At 40.9% G+C, this 25,150-nt stretch overlaps 1 protein-coding gene across 6 annotated transcripts in view; it reads left to right on the top strand.

Annotated features, from left to right (window-relative positions):
• The first annotated feature begins 4,881 nt into the window (after positions 1–4,881).
• The window catches only part of golim4 (golgi integral membrane protein 4), a 67,305-nt gene continuing 47,036 nt past the window's right edge, over positions 4,882–25,150 (top strand). For 5 of the 6 annotated variants that reach the window (XM_031901810.1, XM_031901812.1, XM_031901811.1 and 2 more), the window contains exon 1: positions 4,882–5,489. In XM_031901810.1, the coding sequence (XP_031757670.1) occupies positions 5,303–5,489 (187 nt within the window). In that variant the 5' untranslated portion in view covers positions 4,882–5,302. 6 annotated transcript variants of the gene reach the window in all.

A 25,150-nucleotide genomic window follows, 5' to 3' on the forward strand; every position in this document is an offset into this window, starting at 1 on the left:
AAGAAAAAACACACCCAGCTTTTCTGTTGAAAAGAAATAGAAATGGGCTATATTTTTACATGTAGTCATCCAAGGGCCTATGCCTAGGACTGCAGCCTAGGAGGGCAGCCCAAACATTTCCATTTAGTTTTACACATATAATGGGGCCACCCGTGGCAGGCAAACTCCTGTCACTAGTTTAGCCAGGCCATTACTGTGAGGAGCACATGGCACATGTGGATGCAATAAACAAAAGAACAGACTTTATTGCAGCAGCTCCCACAGGGTTGACAATATTACAGACTTTTAGCACTAACGGCACTTTCCTCTCATGAACATAAATATACAGTATGTTCACTCACTATCACTAAGGGGCTGATTTATCAAAGTCCGAATTTAGGACTTCAAAAATTACGAGTGGGAAAAAATCGCATTAGATACAAAAATGTCGGATCGCATTGTGGTTGTACAAAAATATTGTGGTACGATCCAAAAGTTCTGACATTTTCTTATCGGAACGATCATAACAGGAGCGAAAAACATTCTGACTTTGAACCTTTTGTGCATGTTTTTGGAAGCCACTTACAGACCAAACTATTAAATCCCCTAAACCAGTGCTGTCCAACTGGCAGCCTGCGACCCCAGCAGAGCATGGCACACACAGGCAGTGAAGCAGAGGCAGAGTATGGCACACACAGACAGTTAAGGGCAGGCAGAGTATGGCATTCACAGGCAGCATAGGGCAGGCAGAGTATGACACACACAGGCAGCATAGGGCAGGCAGAGTACTGCCTGCGTGTGCTATACTCTGCCTGCCATATGCTACCTGTGTATGCCATACTCTTCCTGCCCTATTCTGAGGTGTGTGCCATACTCGTCATGCCCTACGCTGACTGTGTGTGCTATAGTCTGCCTGCCCTATGCTGCCTGTGTGTGCCATACTCTGTCTGCCCTATGCTTCCCGTGTGTGCCATACTCTGCCTGCCTTATGCTGCCTGTGTGTGCCATACTCTGCCTGCCCTATGCTGCCTGAGGGAGGGGAACCTGGGAGTTTGTTAGAAGTTGGAAGTAGCCATTAAATGGTCCCTAAGGTGTAGTTACAGTTTATGCCGGGGGTTGCTGTGTTATCCACAGGGGAGGAGGAGGCATATAGATTTAAGGGTGTGTCTTAATATGACATAATATAATTCTTTTGCATATGAATGATGGTTTATATACCCACAGTGAGCACCAACCATTTGGGTTTATGCTGTGGCATGGTCTTAAAAGCTCTTGTGATAACATGGGTGTGGTTTGAAGTGGGTGTGGTTTAAAAAAGGGAAGTGGTCGAAACTGGCTTCCATTAGCAGCCCTCCACTATGTATGCGAGAGAAATTCTGGCTCTCGGCACCACAGAAGTTGGACAGCACTGCCCTAAACTATTTACATTGGAATACTGTAAATCTATAATATTATCGGGAAAAGGTAAAGCCTGGCTTCGTTTTAATAAGATTAAAATATAGGATGTATATAATATACAGTATTATGTAACTTTAGAAAAAGATGATTTTTTTTTTTGCATGCTGAATTTTTTTGGAGGGATTTTGCTAATTGTACTATGCAAATTAGGTTTTAGAACACACATTTATACAGGAATATAATAAAAACTCTGCATGGCAACTGCAATTCTTTGCACCTCTCTTGGTGCCTACTTTTTACTTTTTACTCCTCATTTGGATTAGCATTGCTCCTAGAATTCCCGCCTAGCATTGTAACAGTAAATAGCCAAAAAAATCTAGTTAAAACACTTTTTACATATAACATATCAAAGAAAGTTTATTTACACATGGAACAGCTTTTTTTGAAGTATCTGACACAACAACAACATGGCTCTCTCTTTTCATAGATTAATTGAACTGTGTCCCAGATGTACTATGCCAGATGGTTTAATAAAACCTGCTCCGTCATTTTATTAGGTAGACAAACAACTATTCCGGTGAGTGGCACTAAAATGTCCTCTGTGGCTTTATTTGCCAGTGTCAAATAAATATAGTTTCTTAACATAATGTATAACTCAGGTCCCACAAGCCGTGGGCCACAAATTACCACCACCAGCAATGTAAGCTGCAGGCACTTCAAAGAAACATGTAAATTTACTCATGGAAACAGTGTTTAATGTTTAGTCAGTTAGATCACTCTTGGAGAAACCTGATTTAGAGAGCTGTCAACCCCCTCTATTTGTTCGTTTTTTACCAAATATGGTGGCTCTCCCCTGGTCTCCCAAAGTCCGGCAGTGAATTCTGGGTGTGCACACGCAATAAACAATTGGTGGCGTCATCTGATACATTTGCGCTTGAGCTGGTAGAATTTTTCGGTATGAGCTATGATTTTTTGGCAGCACACATTTACCCTGCAAGTTGACAGATCTGGATTTATATTATTATTTTTTTTTAAATTGAAATCATTATCCAGAATGTTTAGGATCTGGGGCTTTCAAGATAATAGATCTTTCCATAATTTATCTTAAGTCTTCTAAAAAATCTTTTAAACGTTAATTAAACCCAATAGGATTGTTTTGCCACCAATGAAGATGAATTATATCTTAATTCATATTACAGAGAGAAAGAAAAAATAATTTTTTAAAATTTTAACTATTTGATTAAAATGGAGTCTATGGAAGACAACCTTCCTGTAATAATGAGCTTCATGGATAATGGGTTCCTAGATAACGGATCCCATTTCTGTATATAAGGGGGCATTTATGTTACTATCCCTGTGGATAGTGATGAGCAATCCTGCCTCGTTGCACTTTGCGGAAAAATTTGTGAAAATTAAAAAAAAATTAACAAAACAGCGAAAAACATACTGTTGTTTGCATAATAAAAATGTCGTGCATCATGACGAGACAAATTTTTCCGCTCGTTTTGCGGAAAAAATCAGCCAATGGCGAAAAATTTGCCGCAAATCCATGCCTGGTGAAAAATTTCGCTCATCACTACCTGTGGCACAAGTGGTAGAGCACTGAGGGGTGCAAATGGCTCCACTTCTTGATCACTTTGCAAGCACTTGTGCCCCAGAGAAGCTCTGATCTGTTTCTTATGCCAGATTGCATGTCTGAATGATGCCCCCAAGTCCTCATCAATATAGAGCTGACTAACCCAGTTAGGGCTGTATTCTAGGGAGGAACTGCCCCTGCACTCTGTGCTTGGGTTAAGGCGATTATTACTTCAAAATGCGGTAGTGAGCATTTCAAATTATAATCTCCTGACCCACGGTGTACCAGTTTAACTGAAAAAGACTCTTTATAAAAAGAAAGACCCTCTTGTTTGGCAAGGTCACTAACAATCCAGTTACAATAGCAGCCTATACAGACTTGTTGGGAAAGACCTGCATTAATGGTTGCATTTAGCCCTCTGTTGAATTCACGATAGCCTCTAATATCTGGCCGAATAATATATAAAACATAATGCACAGCCTCTATTCATAAAAGCAATCTCTCACTTATTTTCATATTTCACACACCCTCCAATGGATTCTCTCTGGCACCCTAATGTCATCTCTGCAAGCTTGAGTTTGAATCCTTTTACATGTGCTGCTGTAAAGAAGCATTATCCATTACTTTTTTCAAGTGTCATGCAAAATGTCTGTTCTGAGTAATGGTTATAAATATAATGCCTGTCCTGTGTTTATAAAGAAAATTCTGCAAGAAACAGAAGAAATGTATCATTTCCCAGATGCAGTTGGGTCCCAGGTCCTCTCTTGCAACAATGTCTGCAGTTAAAGTGGCTCATTTGCATTTACAGTTTCAAAGGGAACAGGCAACGTTTTGTTACGCAAAAGGAATAATATAAATTATGTGTCCTTATAGCGTTAGAATTTGTCTAACGTCAGAATTGACATCACAGTGTCATCTTGCCGGATTGACAAGCCCTTTAACTGGGAACAAGGACTTTTAATTTCCTATCCATACCCGAGAGAGGTATAAAGGTGTGTAATAAAAGGCCTTTGAACTATACCAGACATTGCTATTACATTGTTAAGTCTATATTACAGCAGGTAAAAGTGTGTTTATTTATAAAGCTGTGTAGCCAAGAGCAAATTCTGGCTATGTTATAAAATCCACATACAAAATTGGTTTACACCACAAATCAGACATGTTATCTTTGAAAACTGGTCACTGCTGGGGGGGGGGGGGGGGTAGGCATGGTCTATATGGAGGGCCCTGAATGACACTGGGCAAATTTTCACCATGGTAACCAATCAGATGTTTGTTTTAATTTTTCAATTTGCAGCTGGCTGAAGAAAGCAAATCACTTATTGGTTGCTATGGGTTACTGCCCAGATGCAAATTTGCCCAATGTTTATTAATGAGCCCATACTGTGCATGTACCAGGGCTGTGGAGTTGGTAGATAAATTCTCCGACTCCAACTCCTCAGTTACTGACACTTCCGACTCCGACTCCTCAGTTTCTGATACTTCCGACTTCGACTCCACGACTCCGACTCCTCTGTTTTTAATATGCTAATACATATGTCCCAGTATATTTTTTATTTGCAACCCTTAGTTGTTAAATGTAGACACCCCTTTCCTTACAAATATCTTCAAATACATATCTTTCTAAATAAGATTATTAGTTATGGATTATGTGTAACTTTGTACTTATTATTGCAATAAAGATTTTGGTGAAACACAAAAAAAAAAAAAAAAAGATATATTAGTTATGGATTATAAAATAGTCACAATGCATTGCATTGATTCATTCACAAAACAAGAACGCTTTATAAATACATGGTTTATTTTGCACCAGTTTTACACATTTTGGGGGCCATAGGTGGAATAACCATGCACCTAAAGTAAATGCAAGTGATTTCCCACTAAGTAACATGCCAGGAACGATGGCAGAGTCAGAACACACAGCGCAGCGGCAGTTTCCTGCTAGTGCACGGAGAAGGCTGTGCTGTGTGTTCATATTGTTACACTGCCAATAAAGTATTCCGAAGAAAAAAAAAAGGTGCAGGAGAGGAGAGAGCTAGAGGGCTGTGTGGAGTGAGCAGTTCACATTGCTGGGATGTTTCAGCTGGAGCAGCTCTCTTTGTGTGTATAAGTCTGACTGGCAAGCAAATATCACAAGGAAGAGTTAAAGTAGCATGCTCATCCCTTGTTCCCTGTAATCCGGGGGCCAGCCCAACTTTGCCGAGCGCAGGTTTGCATAGAGGAAACAAAGTTGCAACTTCCAAACGATCACTGAGTGTGACTGCCAGATCCTATGAGATGCCTGCAGCGTCCCTAGTGCCAGCATCTGTGCACATCTAAGCCGGAGCTGCAGCCTTATGAGAAGGGACTATGGGAAACGGTATGTGCTCTAGGAGACAGAAGAGGATCTTCCAGGCTCTCGCCTGCCTGGCTGTGGCCATAGGATTCGTATATGGAGCGATGCTGAACTATCATCTGCAGAACGATCTCAAAAAGGCAGAAGCTGTGGCACTGAAGTACCAGCAACATCATGAGTCCATGTCGGCGCAGCTGCAAGGTATGGGGATGTAGGGTTGGGCCGGCACAGGAGGGGTGCTGTGGGTGCTGCTGGGAGCACGCAGGAGGGGTGCAGTGGGTGCTGCTGGGAGCACGCAGGAGGGGTGCAGTGGGTGCTGCTGGGAGCACGCAGGAGGGGTGCAGTGGGTGCTGCTGGGAGCACGCAGGAGGGGTGCAGTGGGTGCTGCTGGGAGCACGCAGGAGGGGTGCAGTGGGTGCTGCTGGGAGCACGCAGGAGGGGTGCAGTGGGTGCTGCTGGGAGCACGCAGGAGGGGTGCAGTGGGTGCTGCTGGGAGCACGCAGGAGGGGTGCAGTGGGTGCTGCTGGGAGCACGCAGGAGGGGTGCTGTGGGTGCTGCTGGGAGCACGCAGGAGGGGTGCTGTGGGTGCTGCTGGGAGCACGCAGGAGGGGTGCTGTGGGTGCTGCTGGGAGCACGCAGGAGGGGTGCAGTGGGTGCTGCTGGGAGCACGCAGGAGGGGTACTGTAGGTGCTGCTGGGAGCACGCAGGAGGGGTGCAGTGGGTGCTGCTGGGAGCACGCAGGAGGGGTGCTGCTGGGAGCACGCAGGAGGGGTGCAGTGGGTGCTGCTGGGAGCACGCAGGAGGGGTGCAGTGGGTGCTGCTGGGAGCACGCAGGAGGGGTGCAGTGGGTGCTGTTAGGAGCAAGCAGGAGGGATGCTGTGACCTGCATGAGATCTGGCTGGGAAGGGGTCTGTGCTATTCATGGCCAAGCTCTTGTACATTTGGGCCCCTAGCAGAATAGAAAATAATGCGATCCAATAGAACACACATGATACAAAGCAGAGTCAGTACGGTAGAGCAGGCAGGGCAGCTCTGATAAAGTTACATGTCCCCCAGTCATGGGCTAATCAGGTATTCTAAGGTGAGCTAATAAATAGACTTGTGCCTGCAAGCCTGGGCATTGCTCTGCAATTCAGTTCCACTTCTCTATCTACTTGGAATCATTTTACATAGCTCTGTTACAGGGGGTTCCAACTCAGTATGTGTATCTTTATTTATAAAGCGCTACTTATGTACGCAGCGCTGTACAGTAGAATAGATTAAAACAAACTGGGGATTATTAATATAATAGTAGATAAATACAAAGTATATCAGTAAATACAAATAAATACAATGTACAGTTGCAATAAGTTAAGAATCAAAGAGACATGAGGATAGAGGTCCCTGTCCTGTAGAGATTACAATCTAAATAAAAGCAAACATTCCCTGACCGGAAATCAAACCCAGGCCGTGTCGGTGAGAGTGCTGAATCTAACTTTTAACTTTTTCTAGGTTGTTTAACATGCCACATTCAGATATAGTTCAGTAACTGTTGCAGGGTGGGTGCCTCTGGTCAGTATACACAGATTACTTCTCCTTGTGCAGGCTAAAAAACTGGCCTATCAAGTACAGAAGATTGAAAAGTCATAAAGCACATTCTACTGTTTTTCTCTGACTATTGATTTAAAAACAAAAGCAATATTTGCTGGGAGTATGTGCACAGGGATACACAAATATTGCCAAATGCTGTTTGCTGTCTAAGGGCTCTGGTACACGGGGAGATTAGTCGCCCGCGGCAAAACTCCCTGCTCGCGGGCGACTAATCTCCCCGAGTTGCCTTCCCTCTGCCATCCCACCGGCGAACATGTAAGTCGCCGGCGGGATGGCAGACGCGGCGAGGCGATTTCGGGAAATCGCTGAAAAAGCCTCGCGAGTCTTTTTCGGCGATTTGCGCGAAATCGCGCCGCCGCGTCTGCCATCCCGCCGGCGACTTACATGTTCGCCGGTGGGATGGCAGAGGGAAGGCAACTCGGGGAGATTAGTCGCCCGCGAGCAGGGAATTTTGCCGCGGGCGACTAATCTCCCCGTGTACCAGAGCCCTTATTCAGTCTTTGGAGACTGCTTTGGGAGATCATTATTTCTGTGAGTGGAAACAATCACATTCCAAGCTAATCGATTTGGTAGCCTAAAAACGACCCCCCCTGTGTGTGGACAGCATGAGAGCCAAAGTTCAGGCAGAGAAAAGCAATTATTTCCAGCTAGAATGTAGTGATTAACAAATCCTCGAATCCTATATTAGGGTATAAGTCACATAGAGGCAAGTGAAGGATAGCTTAGATCAAATATCCCCTACATATTAAACTCCCCCCCCCCCCCGCATGAAGTCTTTAATTAGTATATTGGCCTGGGAGTGTTTGCAGATGAGCACATCCGCCTGTCCATAGGAATGTCAGAGCTCTGATCCTACCTCTAAAGTAAACTTTTCTTCTGCTTTCCTTACCCTCCTCCCCCCTCAGGCTACTAGACGTGTACAGTTTCTGGATAGGCACCGCACTTGCCAGAACTCCCCCTTTCCTGCCTTCCCTACTCACACACACACAGTGGGATCCATATGTTTCTTTGAGTTACTTGCACTGTACTGTATTTAGGAACATGTTTAGTAATGTTAAAGGATATTGGCTAGCAGCCTGTCGTGCTGAAAATTGTGTAGCACCCTTTTTCTGCTCTAGGGCAGTTTCCTGAAAGGTTTGCAGCATTTTATCGATTATACCCACTGAAACTTCTCTTAGCGGTAGGAATTCATGTGAAATAATCATACATAATAAAAGGAGAAGGGAGGGTGTGTGCATTAAAGGGGATAAAACCTTTCACTGAAACTGTCTTCTTTGTGGCAAAGTAGCTATCCCAAAAGAAATTGCTCATGAAAGAGAATGGGATTCAAGGGGGCTCATCCCGCCTAGTGCTACATCGATTTTCTTTTGAACTAACATTCCCAGGTCAGCGTGCAAATTTTGCACTGTATTCAAACTTCAGAGTTATATTTTATTAAAACGCATTAATAAAGTGGCAACATATACCGCAGCTCTGTACAATGGGTATGTACACACTATACAAACAGATAGCAAAAATACTTTGGTTGATACAAGAGGAAAAAGAGGGTCCTGTTCAACAGAGTTTACAGTCTGAAACCCCTTATTGAAAATTAAATTAATTTCTAAAGATTTTAAAGATTATTTCCTTTTTTCTGTAATAATTGAACAGTAGGTTATACTTACTGTTATGTTTATTTCATGTTTAAATTATTTTTAGCAGACTTATCGTCTGCAGATCTAAATTACATAAAGGTCCCTTATTTGGAAAACCTATAATATTATAGTAGAACCCTTTTATATTTTTCAGAAGACCAGGAAAAATAAAGGGAAATCCGGGAAAGTGTTAAAGCAAATAATTTTTGAAGTGCTCAAAGGATAAAAGCACAGGAGTCAATTTTACTTTGAAATGCAATATTTACTGTGTTAATGACAAGGGTTAAGCAGTGGAGAATTAATATTGTTTCTTCCTTTGGTCACAACTGTATAAAACCAAGAGTGAAGTGAGAGTGAAGTATAAACAGAACAGGCAGGTTTCTTATATTCTTGCGTCAGTTTAGGGTTTTGGCACATGGGGAGATTAGTCGCCCGTGACAAATCTTCCTTGTCGCGGGTGACTAATCTCCCCGAAATGCCATTCCACCGGCGAAAATGTAAATTGCCGGTGGGATGGCATACGCAGTGCCGCGTATGCCATGCCACCAGCGATTTACATTCTATTTTACTTACATTAAAGGATATCCAAAGGAAGCTGCTCCTTAAATCAACTAATCTGATAAGACCTGCACTTAAAGGAGAAGAAAAGTCTAAATCACTGAAGGGTGTCAAATGTTAGGCAAGCGCCAGTGATTGTAATAGCTTACCTGATACCCCAAAGATGGTGACAAGAATTTTCTTCAGAAATACCCTGGACCAGTGCAGTTTTTATTGAACAGTAGCTCCGGCCCAGAGTATCAGGTAAGCGATTTTAATCACTGAGGAGGGGCCTAACATTTCACCCCCCCAGTGATTTAAACTTTCCTTCTGTTTTAAGGGCCGTGGGGAGATTAGTCCCAGTGGGATGGCATACGTGGTGCGGCGATTTGCCGAAGTTGCCTTGAGAGGAAACTTTGGTGATTTTGGCGCCGCGTATGCCACCCCACCAGCGATTTACATTCTAGCCGGTGGGATGGCATTGCGGGGAGATTAGTCCCCCTCGACAAAGGAGATTTGACTAATCTCCCCGTCTGCCACCGCTCTAAAAGGGATTCTTGCTGGTTTCCCATAGAATCAGCATTCGCTCTTCTTGCACCAGGCTGCAGTGAGTGAGTTGTACACTGAAAGTTCCATTATTCAAGTGTTATTTGGATTGTGGCCATTTACCCAAGGGCAGCCTGCTATTTTCAGACCAGATACAAAGCCCATTTTGCAAGGCAATATTGACTGTTGTACAGACTTGACTCTGGCATCTTCTACCTTTAGGGACAGAATTTATTTGAAAGAGACTTTTATGGTTAGCTTCTAAGTAAGGGCCAGAAAGCTTTTCTTTGTATGTATCATAACCATTTTGAAATGTTAACATATGGAGTCCATAACAATTAAAGTGTGTAGCCTTTGTTTTTTGGGTTACTTCCAACCACTCTTGGAAATATATGACTTAGATATGCACAGCTAGAGACATAAAGATCAGGGGCATATACAGTTATGAGACCAGAATCCTCGGGACATGGGGTTTTCCAGATAAGGGATCTTTCCGTAATTTGGATGTCCATAACGCAAATCCGCTCAACATCATTTAAATATTGAATGAATCCAATAGGATTGTTTTGCCTCAAATAAGCATGGATTATATTTTAGTTGGGATAAAGTACAAGGTACTGTTTTATTATTACAGAGAAAAAGGAAATCACTTTTAGTAATTAGAATTATTTGCTTATAATGGAGTCTACAGGAGATGGCCTTTCTGTAATTCAGAACTTTCTGGATAATGGGTTTCCGGATAAGGGATCCTATACTTATTTAAAAGTTATTTATTTAAAAGTTAAAGATCCTCCCTTTACTTACCCTGTTTTGGAATTTAAGGGCTAATGCCCAAATCTGTACATTTCCTTCCTTTTTGTGCCTGTGTGTCACCACAGGGATATTAATCTCTGTGTAGTAATGCTTATTTATTCTAATGTTTGTCATCCCTGTGTAATATGATGGCTACATTACATCAACCGAGAACAGCCCCGATCTATACTAGTGCCATTGTGTGCACCTTTGGTGGTGTTTCCTATTACAATCGATTACATTCATGCCCCTAAACATGGGGAGTGTGCTGTGTGTGTGTGAAACACACCACAACAAACACCTCACTGTCAGGCTCTCCACTGAGCAATGCAATAAAGCATAATGGAACCTTACATGCCAGCGTAGGAAGAATATATTTTGATGTCGGAATCGGAAAATCTGCAAAAGAGTTATAATACATACTACCACTACTTGTTCAGTAGAAGTTAAATAAATGAGGCTTGTGTTGAAAATGATTTTTGATCATTTGAATATATGGTGTATGTAAAAACAGGTGCAATGTTTTCCCCAGGTCTAGTAGCCCATGTTAACCAATCAGGTGCTTGCTTTTAGCAATGCTATAGAACAGTAAGCGATGCCTGTTGATTGCAGTAGGTTAATAGACTTCTTAAAACAGAAGCTAAAATGCCTAATGCTACATACATATCACAGCTTTAAATCCAAAATGAGAGCCTTTAAAACCAAAAATGAGAGGCTTTAAACTTCACTTAAGGAATTTAAAGGGAAGACGCACAAATGACTCTGGATTTTTCTACCCCCCTGACCGGACTTATTTAAAAGGCTTTTGTGGTTGCCTCCTAAGTAAGGGATAAAAATCTTTTGTTTGTATGTAGCATTTCTAGCAAAACTGTGTGCTGACCCTGGACTCTGCTGCAAGGCTACAGCAGGGTATTACTTTTATAGATCATAATGTAATATGCGCAAAAGGATGTACTACGCACTTAACCAGTTTTTTGTATTGTTTTAATCACAAAAAATGTGTTTTTTGTTATTTCTTGACCTAAACTGTGAAATTTTAGCCACTCCATGTTTGGCCCATGTGTGGTAGATATTTTGATTACCAATACACAGATAATCCCCTGCATAGAGCCCCTTTGACTTTTTGTCTTGAACGTCTCCTGGTTGTAGGTTTAGTGCAGTGGCACACAGGGAGATTAGTCGCCCCAATACAAATCTTCATTGCTGCAGGCGACTAATCTCCCTGCAATGCCATCCCACCAGCTAGAATGTAAAGCGCCGGTGGGATGGCATACACGTTGCTATGATTTCCAGAAGTTGCCTTGAGAGGAAACTTTGGGCGACTTCGGAAATCGTAGCGACGCATATGCCATCCCACCGGCAATTTACATTCTTGCTGGTGGGATGCCATTGTGGGAAGATTAGTTTTATATTTAATTTTGGAATTTCACATGTTAAAAGTATAACATAAAAATTATGACAGTATTCCTTTAAGCAACAGTGCCTAAACCTCCAGTGACGCATCATTTTTGTTCAATTAAATGGGGTTAGTTGACATTGACTCTTTGCCTTCAAGTGACTTTCTTCAATTGCTTCCTTTTTTTAAAAACTAATTTTAAGTTTAAATTAAATTAAATTTTTCGTTCCCTAAGCTATATCACCAACTCTCTGAACTGTTAAAATTAGAAATGTTATTTAATATATTTCTCAATGACCAAACATACTCTCTGACTTGAATCTTTGCCAGCATGTAATGTATCGTAATGTATCAGCTGCTCCGTAACGGACTTAAGGAAATTGTAGGAGATATGAGAGCCATTTTTGTATCAAACTGTAAATGTTTAGAGTGAGAGTCTGTGACCTGGTTTATTGAGCTACTACTGGGAACAAGGGGAGCATTTAACATAATTTGTACTAATGGGGTAAAAAGAAAGCAGCATCTGTAATACAGGTATGGGATCCCTTATCTGGAAACCCCTTATCCAGAAATCCATTATAAGCAAATAATGCTAACTTTTAAAAATTATTTCCTTTTTTTCTGTAATTATAAAACAGTACCTTGTACTTGATCCCAACTAAGATATAATTAATCCTTACTGGAGGCAAAACAAGCCTATTGGGTTTATTGAGTATTTCAGTTATTTTTAGCAGACTTAAATTGTGTGTGTGCCCATACCCTTAGGTGTAATTATACTCAAATAATGTATTAATACAAAGAAATGATTGTGTAAATGTGGGCATGCTCAGGTCACACATGGCTATGGTTTTACCCACAAATGTGCTCCAAATTTCGGCTTAAAGGAACAGTAACACTAAAAAATTTTATGTAAAAAATCAGTTCTACCCCCTTCCAATAACACATCTGTCCTGGACTAAGTTAACTATTGGTATTGGTAAAATATTGGTAAAATATCTCTTCTGGCTGTGTGCTGCATTTCAAAAAAGGCGATGAGGCGACATGGATTCTCTGAGCTCTTATGTGCATGTTCCAATCTCCCTGTAGACTGACTGACTTTCTTGATGCCGGAAGTTAGGAGCTCCAGCTTTAAAGATGATTTTCAGAATGCACTGTAACTTTTATCAGCGTGTTTTCTTTGTGCATCAGTTGCAAGCAGTTCATTTAGGCAGCACTGGAGTCGGCCCTAAATCTTCCAAGTACCCACAGCACACAATCTTTCCTTTACTGCTCATAGCTCCTAATGCTGAGGATAATACTGCCCACACATAATCTTCCTGAACATGAATGCTGCGGGGAAACAAACAAATAAACAGAGAACCTAGCAGGCTAAGATATCCTCTGTGAAGCTAGAGCTACTAACTTCCGGTTTCAAGAATGTCAGGCTACCAGGAGAATGGAATGTACACATAAGAGCTCTGAGAATCCATGTTGCCCCATTTCCTTTTTTTCAAATGCAGCAATCAAAATAATTTACATTGTCTAGGTGTGTTAAAGGAGTGGGGTAGAATTTTTTATGTTTTTACATAAAAACATTTTGTGTTACTGGTCCTTTAAGGCTATCATTATGGTCACAGCCTATGTTCAGCCTCCATTCAGCTTCATTTTTCAGAATAATAAAAGAACATATATTATAACAGGGAAAATAAGTATTAAAGGGGAAGGAAAGGCTAAGTCACTTGGGTGTGCTAAAATGTTAAGCACCCCCAAGTGACCTCATACCCCGGGCTGGTGCCCCTGTTAGGAGAAAACCGCACCAGCCCGGGGCACCTGGGGCGATGCCCTTCCTCCTTCCTGCTCCGTTCAGCCTTGACTGTGAGTCAGGCGCAGTAGAGTGAAAAAGCCGACTTCTCTGTTAAAGTTCCACTATTTACTTTACTGCGCGTGCGGCGAAGGAGGAAGTGCTGCAGGTACCCCGGGCTGGTGCTGTTCTCTCCGTACAGGGGCACCGGCCCGGGGTATGGGGTAAGCGATTCAAGTCACTTGGGGGTGCCTAGCATTTTGGCACCCCCAAGTGACTTAGTTTTTCCTTCTCATTTAAACACGTCAAATTTTTCTCAGTAAATATATTTCTATTGGGGCTACTGCCATGAAGTTTACACCAGAAGTCAGTAACAACCCAAGTAATCCACATATACAAAGAAATCAAAACAAATAAGTCTTTAAATTAAGTTATGCGTAATAAAATGGAATGACACAGGGAATAAGTATTTAACGTCATTTCACCCTAAACCAGCCAAAATCAGGTGCTCCTCGCAAGATGTCTGACAGAGGCGTCAAAAGAATAATTAGCAGGATTGTCCAAGAGCCAAGGATCACTCACAGAGAGCTTCAGAAAGACATTGATTTAGCAGGTACAGTTGTTTCAAAGAAAACAATAAGTAATGCACTCAACCGACATGGCCCCTATGCATGCTCATTGTGCAAAACTTCACTGCTGAAGAAAAAGCATGTTGAAGCTCGTTTAAAGTTTGCTGCACAACACTTGGGCAAGCCAATTTAAATTTTGGGAAAATATAGTCTGGTTAGATGAGACCAAAATTGAACACTTTGGATGTTGTTGCACACACAATGTTTGGAGGAGAAATGGCACCCCCAAAACACTATACCAAAATTGAAGTTTGGAGCTGGGAACATCAGGGTGTGGGACTGTTTTTCAGCATATGGTGTTGGCAGACTTCATATAATTGAAGGTAGGATGAATGGAGAAATGTACCAGCACATTCTTGATAAGAATCTGCTGCCATCTACCAGGATGCAGAAAGATGGACATTTCAGCAAGACAATGATCCCAAACACACAGCCAGGGAAACTCTTAATTGGTTTCAGAGAGAGAAAATAAAGCTGCTAGAATGACCCAGTTAATCACATTGAATCCATTGAAAATCAACAAAAAGAATGGAACATCAGAGTTCATAGAAGAGGCCCCCAGAACCTTCAAGATTTGGAAACAGTTTGTGTGGAAGAATGAGCCAAAATTACACCTGAGCAATGCAGTTTCTCCAATTTTTTCTATGTGTGGATTACTTGGTTGTTACCAACATCTGGTGTAAATTTTCCCTGCTGTATAAACTTTAATTAAAAATATGCAATTATATTTATTTGTAAATTTAATTGCTATTAAAAACAGTTTCTCTCGTCTCTAACATTTCCCTTCTTTTTCCCCTGATTACTTATCATTGCAACATGGTATCAATCATCAGCTCTTCTCAGGCCAAGACTTTAATTCCCATGATGCCTTGCATAATCTTTGATTAGCATATGTGTGTGATGGATTGTGGGTACTAGAGTCTTGTCTGGAGGAAAGCTGGTTTCTACTGTATTGTTTCTGTAGGCTGGCAAATTGAAAACGCAATACAAAGAACAGACCGAAACTGCTTCAATTGCAAAATAGGCCCGAAACATGAAGTGTTACCACTAACACATAACACATTGCAGTTCATAATATTGTAACCTTCAAATCATTGACAATTTTAATTAATATATAGAGGGAAGTAGCATTATCCCCTGTTATTATTCTAAAAACAGTTAAATAAATATGGTCATGGGAAAACATGTTTTTTTTTTTTCAGTTAATAGAGCAGAATCCTGCATTGAAATTTTTAATTTTTTTAAAAATGCAAAGAGATTTTTTTTTAATTTAATTTTGAAAGTTCACATGGGGCTAGGCATAGGGGCACATTTACGCTCCGAGCGTTCGATCGGTCCAATTGTATTTTCCGCAACTTTTTCGTACCTTGCACAACTTTTTCGACGCGTGCACAACTGTAGCGCAAAAAAATCGGTTTTGCCGCTGTTTACAATCGTTTGGTACAAAAATTTTGTGACTTTCGGATTGCCAATACGATATTATCGTGACTAAAACTATTTTTTCGTAAGCATTTTTGTGATATTTGCAATCTTCAGAAATTTTCGTTTTCAATCCAAATTTTTCCCATTCAGGATTCGAACTCGTGTTTTGATAAATCTGCCCCATAGTCTTCATTTCCCAGGGTGCCACAGCCATGTGACTTGGGCTCTGATAAACTTCAGTCACACTTTACTGCTGAGCTGCAAGCTGGAGTGATATCACCCCCCTCCCTTTCCCCCTAGCAGCCGATCAGCAAAATAATGGGAAGGTAGCAAGATTGCAGCTCCCAGTAGATATCAGAATAGCACTCGATAGTAAGAAATCCAAGTCCGGCTTGGGACTCCAGCCGGACTCCAGTTACATGGGAGTAGGAGAAACAATAGGTTACCTGAAAGCAGTTCTAATGTGTAGCGCTGGCTCCTTCTGAAAGCTCAGACTCATTGAAAGACTAAATTTGTTAGTTGAAAAATAAAATATTAAATGGTAGAGTGAATTATTTGCTATGTAAACAGTGTAATTTAAAAGTAAAAGGTACACCATAAAAATCATGACAGAATCCCTTTAACCCTTTGGCAGCAGAATTTCACATTTTAGTTCCCCCAGTGCCAGACGTTTTGCAAACATTTTGTGCTCTTTATGTTAGGGGCATTTACTGGGGGTGGGGGTTAGTTTAGGTAGGCAAACTATATATTGTTTTTTTCAGGAGAACCTGAGCTTTCCAAATCTGCCTGACATTTTGTGTATTTCCACTTCTGCAGCAAGAGTTAGAGCTTTAAATACCAAAAAAATGTAGGATTTATACCAGAAAAATATTTTATTTTATGGACAAAAATTCAACTGATTCAGAAAGCCTCATGTCTCCCAAACATGCCAATACCTTATATGTATAGTTTTATGGAGATTTCTGACTTTCTATAGATCAAAACTCCCTGCAGTAAATTACCAAATTCTTAAAGCATTACAGCAGAATACGGCATACTTTATACTCCAAATCCAAAAATCATTAGGTTTACCCCAGGAAACCATATATTTTTGAAAAGTACACATTTTGCAAAATCCGAAATGGGTAACCATGTCCTCTAACTCGTAAGTACCAAACAGCAATGCTTTCCTGAATTTTTCTATAAAAAAATTATGAAAATTCTAAAACATTGCCTCAAAGCTTCCACTTTCAACCACCTTATCTTCCACATAACATTAGGTACCAAGAAAAACATCCTAAATATGAAAGCCAACGGTCCACTGAATGGTTTGATGAATGGTTTGATGCCCATTGTGCAAAGTATCTGGCATTTAGAGACCCCAAAATAAGTTAGTGCATGCATATTTCATGGCCTGTTAATCAGGCAGTGTATTTTTTGGTAGTAGAAATATAGAATACATATGGTAAAAGGGGGAAATCAGTAAGTTGACAACAGAAATATGAAATGGCTAAATATGTCTTTGTATGGAAAAGCACCAAACAGCAAAGCTAAGCTAAATGTAGTTATTTTTATGTAATTTCTGAAAATTGTCTCAGAGCTTGCATTTTACCCCATTTTATACCCCACATTTCATAACGTACCTACTAAACAGTTTGATGCCCAATATGCATCGATTTACCAAATTATAACTTTAAAAGCCGCTCCTCTGCTCCAGAACCCAAAAATACTGTAGAACATAGAATCTACGTTCTGTGTTACTTAAACCGTTAATCATAAATGTGCATGTTATTGTCACATTGCTTTTATATATGTATTGTAATTGTAATGGTAAAGGTAGTTCTCTAGCTGATCAGGAATAAAGCAGGGTGTATTACTGTTGGTCCTTTGGGTAGATGACCGAATTGTGCAAAGATCATAAATGTGTATGGCCATCTTAAATCTGAGCTGGTTATCGCCTGTAGAGAGTGTGACCGTTGATAATTATAGTGACCTCCAAGATGTGTAAAAGAGCTGATATGCTGGATATCTGTAATACAACTAATACAACTATTATTTTTTTGTGTAAAACAAATGCCAGATCTGATGCTATTTCCAGTGGAAGTTGACCATACGGGCAGATTTAAGCTGCCAATTTGGGTCCTTTAGACCGATCCAGCTTATTGCCCATTGTATGGGCACCTCCGACAGGCCTACCAACCGAAATCTGGCCTAAAATTGGCAAGAGCTCAATCAAGTAGGATTGGTTTTCTGTCGGATTGGGTGCCACAATGGCTTGTTAATACAGCCTCTGATCCAATGGCGCTAATGCCCCCGTTGTAATTCGATCATTTTGTCCTAGGGCCCTAGGCAGACAATCCCCTTGCTTGGCGACCTCGCCAAATCAGCAAATCTTCCTGTGTATGGTCACCTTAAGAAAAAAAATTCCTAAATAAATGTTTTTTTTATGCAGTGAAGGCTGGTGACTTGTGGCGAATTTTGTCGCTGCATAATACACTGCATAATAAATCTGCCCCCCAGTGTTTCTTCAAAGAGGTATGTGTTTGTGTTTTCACAGGAGGGTTTTCCACAAGACAGGGATCTTTTTACTTTCACATGGCATGCAGAAAAACAAATGAAAATAAATCTGAAACCAGATTGGTGCACTGGTACTCTCAAGTGAACACAGACCCAGTTATTCTCCACCAATCCAATCTGTCTCATGGAGGGCAGACTTCTATACCCTCACAGTTACTGCGCCATAGTTTTTACTGGTTTTAAGTAGAGATTAAGCTTAAAAGAATACAATATTGTAAGAGAATACTGGGTAACAATACTTTTCTGGTTTGCCTGTAGGTTGGTGAACTGCTTGCCTAACCTATACAAAGGGGCTGATTTACTAAGACACGATTTCGAATCCGAATTGGAAAAATTCCGATTGGAAACGAACATTTTGCGACTTTTTCGTATTTTTTGCGATTGTTTCGGCGTCTTTACGATTTTTGCGTAAAAACGTAAGTTTTTCGTAGCGTTAACACTTGCGCGCAAAGTCGCGCCTTTTTCGTAGCGTTAAAACTTAACGCTACGAAAAAATCGCGACTTTGCACAACTTTCGTAATGGCTACGAAAAACTTGCGTTTTTACACAAAAATCGTAAAGACGCCGAAAAACTCGCGTTTTTACGCAAAAATCATAAAGACGCCGAAAAAAATCGCAAAAAATACGAAAAAGTCGTAAAGACGCCGAAAAAATCGCAAAATTACCGATCATTACGAAAAAAACGCAATCGGACACATTCGGCCCGTTCGTGGGTTAGTAAATGTGCCCCAAAGTGTCATTATATTCAGTTCTTCAATGACTCTACACATTTTTAAAACAAAATGTAGGATAAATGTTGTAAAATTTTAAAACAAATGCACCAATGTTGCTTTGCACTTGCAGTCAAATAAAATGTAAATAAATAGTACACATTAGGCTGATATAATGTATAATTCCTTGTTAAGTTAAAAGTATAGGTATTTGAAGCCATGTGTTCATTGGAGATGCACCCCAGAATGTAGAACAGTAATGTGAAATTCCTACTCTGTTTACTCAGGTGACAGGCCTCGGTTGCACTGAGAAAACATTTTATTTCAGAGATGACTTGACAATAAACATTAAGCCCCTTGACTGTGTATTTGCATTTGGGAATGGGATCTCAAATAACTGAAATCCTCCTCATTGGCCTATATATCTTGTTGACAAGAATGGGGGTGACACATTTGTGATTTGACTTTGTGTACTTACAGTGATCTTTATCCTGAGTGACCTTGAGGTACAAAGGGCAAAGGCCAAAAGTGGAAAAAGAGACCTGGTTCCAGTTGCTGCAAGATGTAGGCAATACTATAGCAGGGTTTTGCTGCTGTCTATTGCATGAACCATGTTTTGTTATCATGGATGCTGCTTTGGTAACTTGTTTTTCTGGTTAAACCCCTCACCACATGCAAGTGCTGGAAAGATGTGTCATACTCTCACAGATGACCTTTCAGAGTCCACACTGGTACTCAATGAGGATTTACTTTCTTAGGTCCGTCCTACAATGGGGATTCCATTTGTTGCCTACCCCCATTCAGAAATTGAACAATAAAGTGCAAAGAGTTGAAGTCCAACATTAAGTTTAATAAGCCCAATGTTTGACCAAGTGCCATTTGAACTTGCTGGACTGCTGACAGATCTACCTGTTGATTTAAACAGTATTTGAATTTTTTTTTACCCCCCCCCCACATAACTTTAAAAAGCCAGTGTCACCAGTATATAGTAACTGTCTCGAATTCTTGCTGAGATGCATGAATATAAATGATCTAGTGTAGGCTCTGCATCTATAAAAAATACAGACTAAAGCTAGCCAGATATGAACAACAGAAAAGTGGCCATACACAGTATTAGTGGGCCATGCCCACTAATACTATATTTGTCTGTTTGTTGCATGGGCCGATTGGTGAGGTACTGTATAGGCCGGCCATGTTCTGCGACTAATTCATCACTCAGATAAGGAGCCCGAGGGGAAGGAAGCTTTAACAAACTGCTGTGTGGAGCAAACTACAGTGTAAAGGCATAGCAGCAACACAGCTTTATTTGCAATTCAATCAGTTTAGCAGAGTAGTCCCTATATCCTAAGTACCAGTGTACTTAGGATATAGGGACTACTCTAATAAACTGATAAAAGAGAACTACATAATTATCTTGGCTGAGCAAGTGAGAAATATGTTGTCTGCCCCACTAGAAAAGATACATAATGTAAATCCCATTTTATATTCAGAACACTCTGTGGCCCGGCACAGATACTCTTGCTGCTTGGATACCTGATCAGATTAGTAGAGATAATTGGAACTCTTTAAGGTCCTGATCAGGCCAGAAGTAAAGTCTTGTTAGCCGAGAAATGCATAGAATTGTGAAGCTAAAAAAGGTTATGATTTGGCCAGACAAAGTGTGAAAAATACTGAGAGGAAATCGGAAGGAGAAGCCAAATTACATGGTATGCTGAACTCAAAGGAAAGAGAGAGAGAAAACCATGAATCTTACAGTAAGGCCTTGTGTACACAACTGGTTTTAGTGGTCTGATTTAGTTTTCCCTCAACTTTCTTTACAAACTTGCAGTTAAAATGAATTAAACACAGACATTTAAGATTTTTTGGGTTTCTTCCCTGTCTGAATTTTTCCAGATAACTGGACATCTGCCAAAACCTACCAATCAAACTGTGTAGATTGATCTCTGACATCCCGCTTTCACAATATTACCCTGTTAGTGTATTTTGTACTTTTGTAATTTGTACTCTAACAAAATATGTTTAATTTCTTTCAACCCCCCCCCCCCCCCCCCAACTCAGTACAGACTGCCAGAACAACAGGGAATCTGTATTTTGATTTGCAGTGTTCTGTTTTTTTTTTCTTGTACAGTATGATAAATTTTATTTATTCTATGGAACATATACGCAAGTGCACATTTGATTAAAGTCTGATTTGTCATATGACTTGTTTCTTCTGCCTTTGCTTTTCTTTTTTTATCTTATTTTTCAGTTGCCTAATAAATAAACAAGATGTTAAGAGGGGCTATCCAACTGATGGCTTTGAGGGGCATAAACATACATGTATATATATACTGTATATATATATATATATATATATATATATATATATATATATATATACAGTGGTGTGAAAAACTATTTGCCCCCTTCCTGATTTCTTATTCTTTTGCATGTTTGTCACACTTAAATGTTTCTGCTCATCAAAAACCGTTAACTGTTAGTCAAAGATAACATAATTGAACACAAAATGCAGTTTTTAAATGAAGGTTTATGTTATTAAGGGAGAAAAAAAAACTCCAAATCTACATGGCCCTGTGTGAAAAAGTGATTGCCCCCCTTGTTAAAAAATAACTTAACTGTGGTTTATCAATTTCAATATCAATTTCTGTAGTCACCCCCAGGCCTGATTACTGCCACACCTGTTTCAATCAAGAAATCACTTAAATAGGAGCTACCTGACACAGAGAAGTAGACCAAAAGCACCTCAAAAGCTAGACATCATGCCAAGATCCAAAGAAATTGAGGAACAAATGAGAACAAAAGTAATTGAGATCTATCAGTCTGGTAAAGGTTATAAAGCCATTTCTAAAGCTTTGGGACTCCAGCAAACCACAGTGAGAGCCATTATCCACAAATGGCAAAAACATGGAACAGTGGTGAACCTTCCCAGGAGTGGCCGGCCGACCAAAATTACCCCAAGAGCGCAGAGAAAACTCATCCGAGAGGCCACAAAAGACCCCAGGACAACATCTAAAGAACTGCAGGCCTCACTTGCCTCAATTAAGGTCAGTGTTCACGACTCCACCATAAGAAAGAGACTGGGCAAAAACGGCCTGCATGGCAGATTTCCAAGGCGCAAACCACTTTAAGCAAAAAGAACATTATGGCTCGTCTCAATTTTGCTAAAAAACATCTCAATGATTGCCAAGACTTTGGGGAAAATACCTTGTGGACTGACGAGACAAAAGTTGAACTTTTTGGAAGGTGCGTGTCCCGTTACATCTGGCGTAAAAGTAACACAGCATTTCAGAAAAAGAACATCATACCAACAGTAAAATATGGTGGCGGTAGTGTGATGGTCTGGGGTTGTTTTGCTGCTTCAGGACCTGGAAGGCTTGCTGTGATAGATGGAACCATGAATTCTACTGTCTACCAAAAAATCCTGAAGGAGAATGTCCGGCCATCTGTTCGTCAACTCAAGCTGAAGCGATCTTGGGTGCTGCAGCAGGACAATGACCCAAAACACACCAGCAAATCCACCTCTGAATGGCTGAAGAAAAACAAAATGAAGACTTTGGAGTGGCCTAGTCAAAGTCCTGACCTGAATCCTATTGAGATGTTGTGGCATGACCTTAAAAAGGCGGTTCATGCTAGAAAACCCTCAAATAAAGCTGAATTACAACAATTCTGCAAAGATGAGTGGGCCAAAATTCCTCCAGAGCGCTGTAAAAGACTCGTTGCAAGTTATCGCAAACGCTTGATTGCAGTTATTGCTGCTAAGGGTGGCCCAACCAGTTATTAGGTTCAGGGGGCAATTACTCTTTCACACAGGGCCATGTAGGTTTGGATTTTTTTTCTCCCTAAATAATAAAAACCCTCATTTAAAAACTGCATTTTGTGTTTACTTGTGTTATCTTTGACTAATAGTTAAATGTGTTTGATGATCAGAAACATTTTGTGTGACAAACATGCAAAAGAATAAGAAATCAGGAAGGGGGCAAATAGTTTTTCACACCACTGTATATATATAATAGAGAGAGAGATATATTGACATACAGTGGCTTGCAAAAGTATTCGTCCACATAATCCGATCGTTTGGCCCCTTGAACTTTTACACATTTTGTCACATTACAGCCACAAACATGAATCAATTTTATTGGAATTCCACGTGAAAGACCAATACAAAGTGGTGTACACGTGAGAAGTGGAATGAAAATCATACATGATTCCAAACATTTTTTACAAATAAATAACTGCAAAGTGAGGTGTGCGTAATTATTTAGCCCCCTTAGTCAATACTTTGTAGAACCACCTTTTGCTGCAATTACAGCTGGCCAGTCTTTTAGGGTATGTCTCTACTAGCTTTGCACATCTAGAGACTGAAATCCTTGCCCATTCTTCTTTGCAAAACAGCTCCAGCTCAGTCAGATTAGATGGACAGCGTTTGTGAACAGCAGTTTTCAGATCTTGCCACAGATTCTCGATTGGATTTAGATCTGGACTTTGACTGGGCCGTTCTAACACATGGATATGTTTTGTTTTAAACCATTCCATTGTTGCCCTGGCTTTATGTTTAGGGTCGTTGTCCTGCTGGAAGGTGAACCTCCGCCCCAGTCTCAAGTCTTTTGCAGACTCCAAGAGGCTTTCTTGCCCTGTATTTGGCTCCATCCATCTTCCCATTAACTCTGACCAGCTTCCCTGTCCCTGCTGAAGAGAAGCACCCCCAGAGCATGATGCTGCCACCACCATATTTGACAGTGGGGATGGTGTGTTCAGAGTGATGTGCAGTGTTAGTTTTCCGCCACACATAGCGTTTTGCATTTTGGCCAAAAAGTTCCATTTTGGTCTCATCTGACCAGAGCACCTTCTTCCACATGTTTGCTGTGTCCCCCACATGGCTTGTGGCAAACTGCAAACGGGACTTCTTATGCTTTTCTGTTAACAATGGATTTCTTCTTGCCACTCTTCCATAAAGGCCAACTTTGTGCAGTGCATGACTAATAGTTGCCTATGGGCAAATTCCCCCACCTGAGCTGTAGATCTCTGCAGCTCGTCCAGAGTCACCATGGGCCTCTTGGCTGCATTTCTGCTCTCCTTGTTCGGCCTGTGAGTTTAGGTGGACGGCCTTGTCTTGGTAGGTTTACAGTTGTGCCATACTCCTTCCATTTCTGAATGATCGCTTGAACAGTGCTCCGTGGGATGTTCAAGGCTTTGGAAATCTTTTTGTAGCCTAAGCCTGCTTTAAATTTCTCAATAACTTTATCCCTGTCCTGTCTGGTGTGTTCTTTGGACTTCATGGTGTTGTTGCTCCCAATATTCTCTAAGGCTGATGCCACATGCGGCGTAGGGCTGATTTTTTCGGCAAGCGGAAAAACGCTTGCCGAAAATTCAGCCCTACGCCTGCTACTTGTGCCTGCACCCGAATGAATGGGATACGCTCGGGTGCAGGCACATGTAGCCGATATACGCATGAAAATGCGAGACTTTGCATTCTCTCGCGTTTTCGTGTGTATATCGGCTACATGTGCCTGCACCCGAGCGTATCCCATTCATTCGGGTGCAGGCACAAGTAGCAGGCGTAGGGCTGAATTTTCGGCAAGCGTTTTTCCGCTTGCCGAAAAAATCAGCCCTACGCCGCATGTGGCATCAGCCTTAGACAACCTCTGAGGCTGTCACAGAGCAGCTGTATTTGTACTGACATTAGATTACACACAGGTGCACTCTATTTGGTCAATAGCACTCATCAGGCAATGTCTATGGGCAACTGACTGCAGTCAGACCAAAGGGGGCTGAATTATTACGCACACCCCACTTTGCAGTTATGTATTTGTAAAAAATGTTTGGAATCATGTATGATTTTCGTTCCACTTCTCACGTGTATACCACTTTGTATTGGTCTTTCACGTGGAATTCCAATAAAATTGATTCATGTTTGTGGCTGTAATGTGACAAAATGTGGAAAAGTTCAAGGGGGCCGAATACTTTTGCAAGCCACTGTGTGTGTGTATATATATATATATAATATATATTTTTAGTAACATTTGGTTTATTGGACATTATTATTAGTGGCCTCATTGTATAAAACAGCTTTGATGTAAACAGCAAGTTTAATGCAAGGCATTTAGTACCTTTTATAAACTAGCAACACACCTGCACTGGACTGAAGGATTGGATTGTGAGTCACTTGGCCAAATGTGTAGGTGAAATTACCCAGATTTATTAGATAGCTCCAGGCTAAGAAATTGGACTGGGGAAAAAAGTGGAACTGACCTTTTAACCTACTTGACTGAG

Source organism: Xenopus tropicalis, chromosome 5 (assembly GCF_000004195.4).
Source record: "Xenopus tropicalis strain Nigerian chromosome 5, UCB_Xtro_10.0, whole genome shotgun sequence".
Taxonomy (NCBI): domain Eukaryota; kingdom Metazoa; phylum Chordata; class Amphibia; order Anura; family Pipidae; genus Xenopus; species Xenopus tropicalis.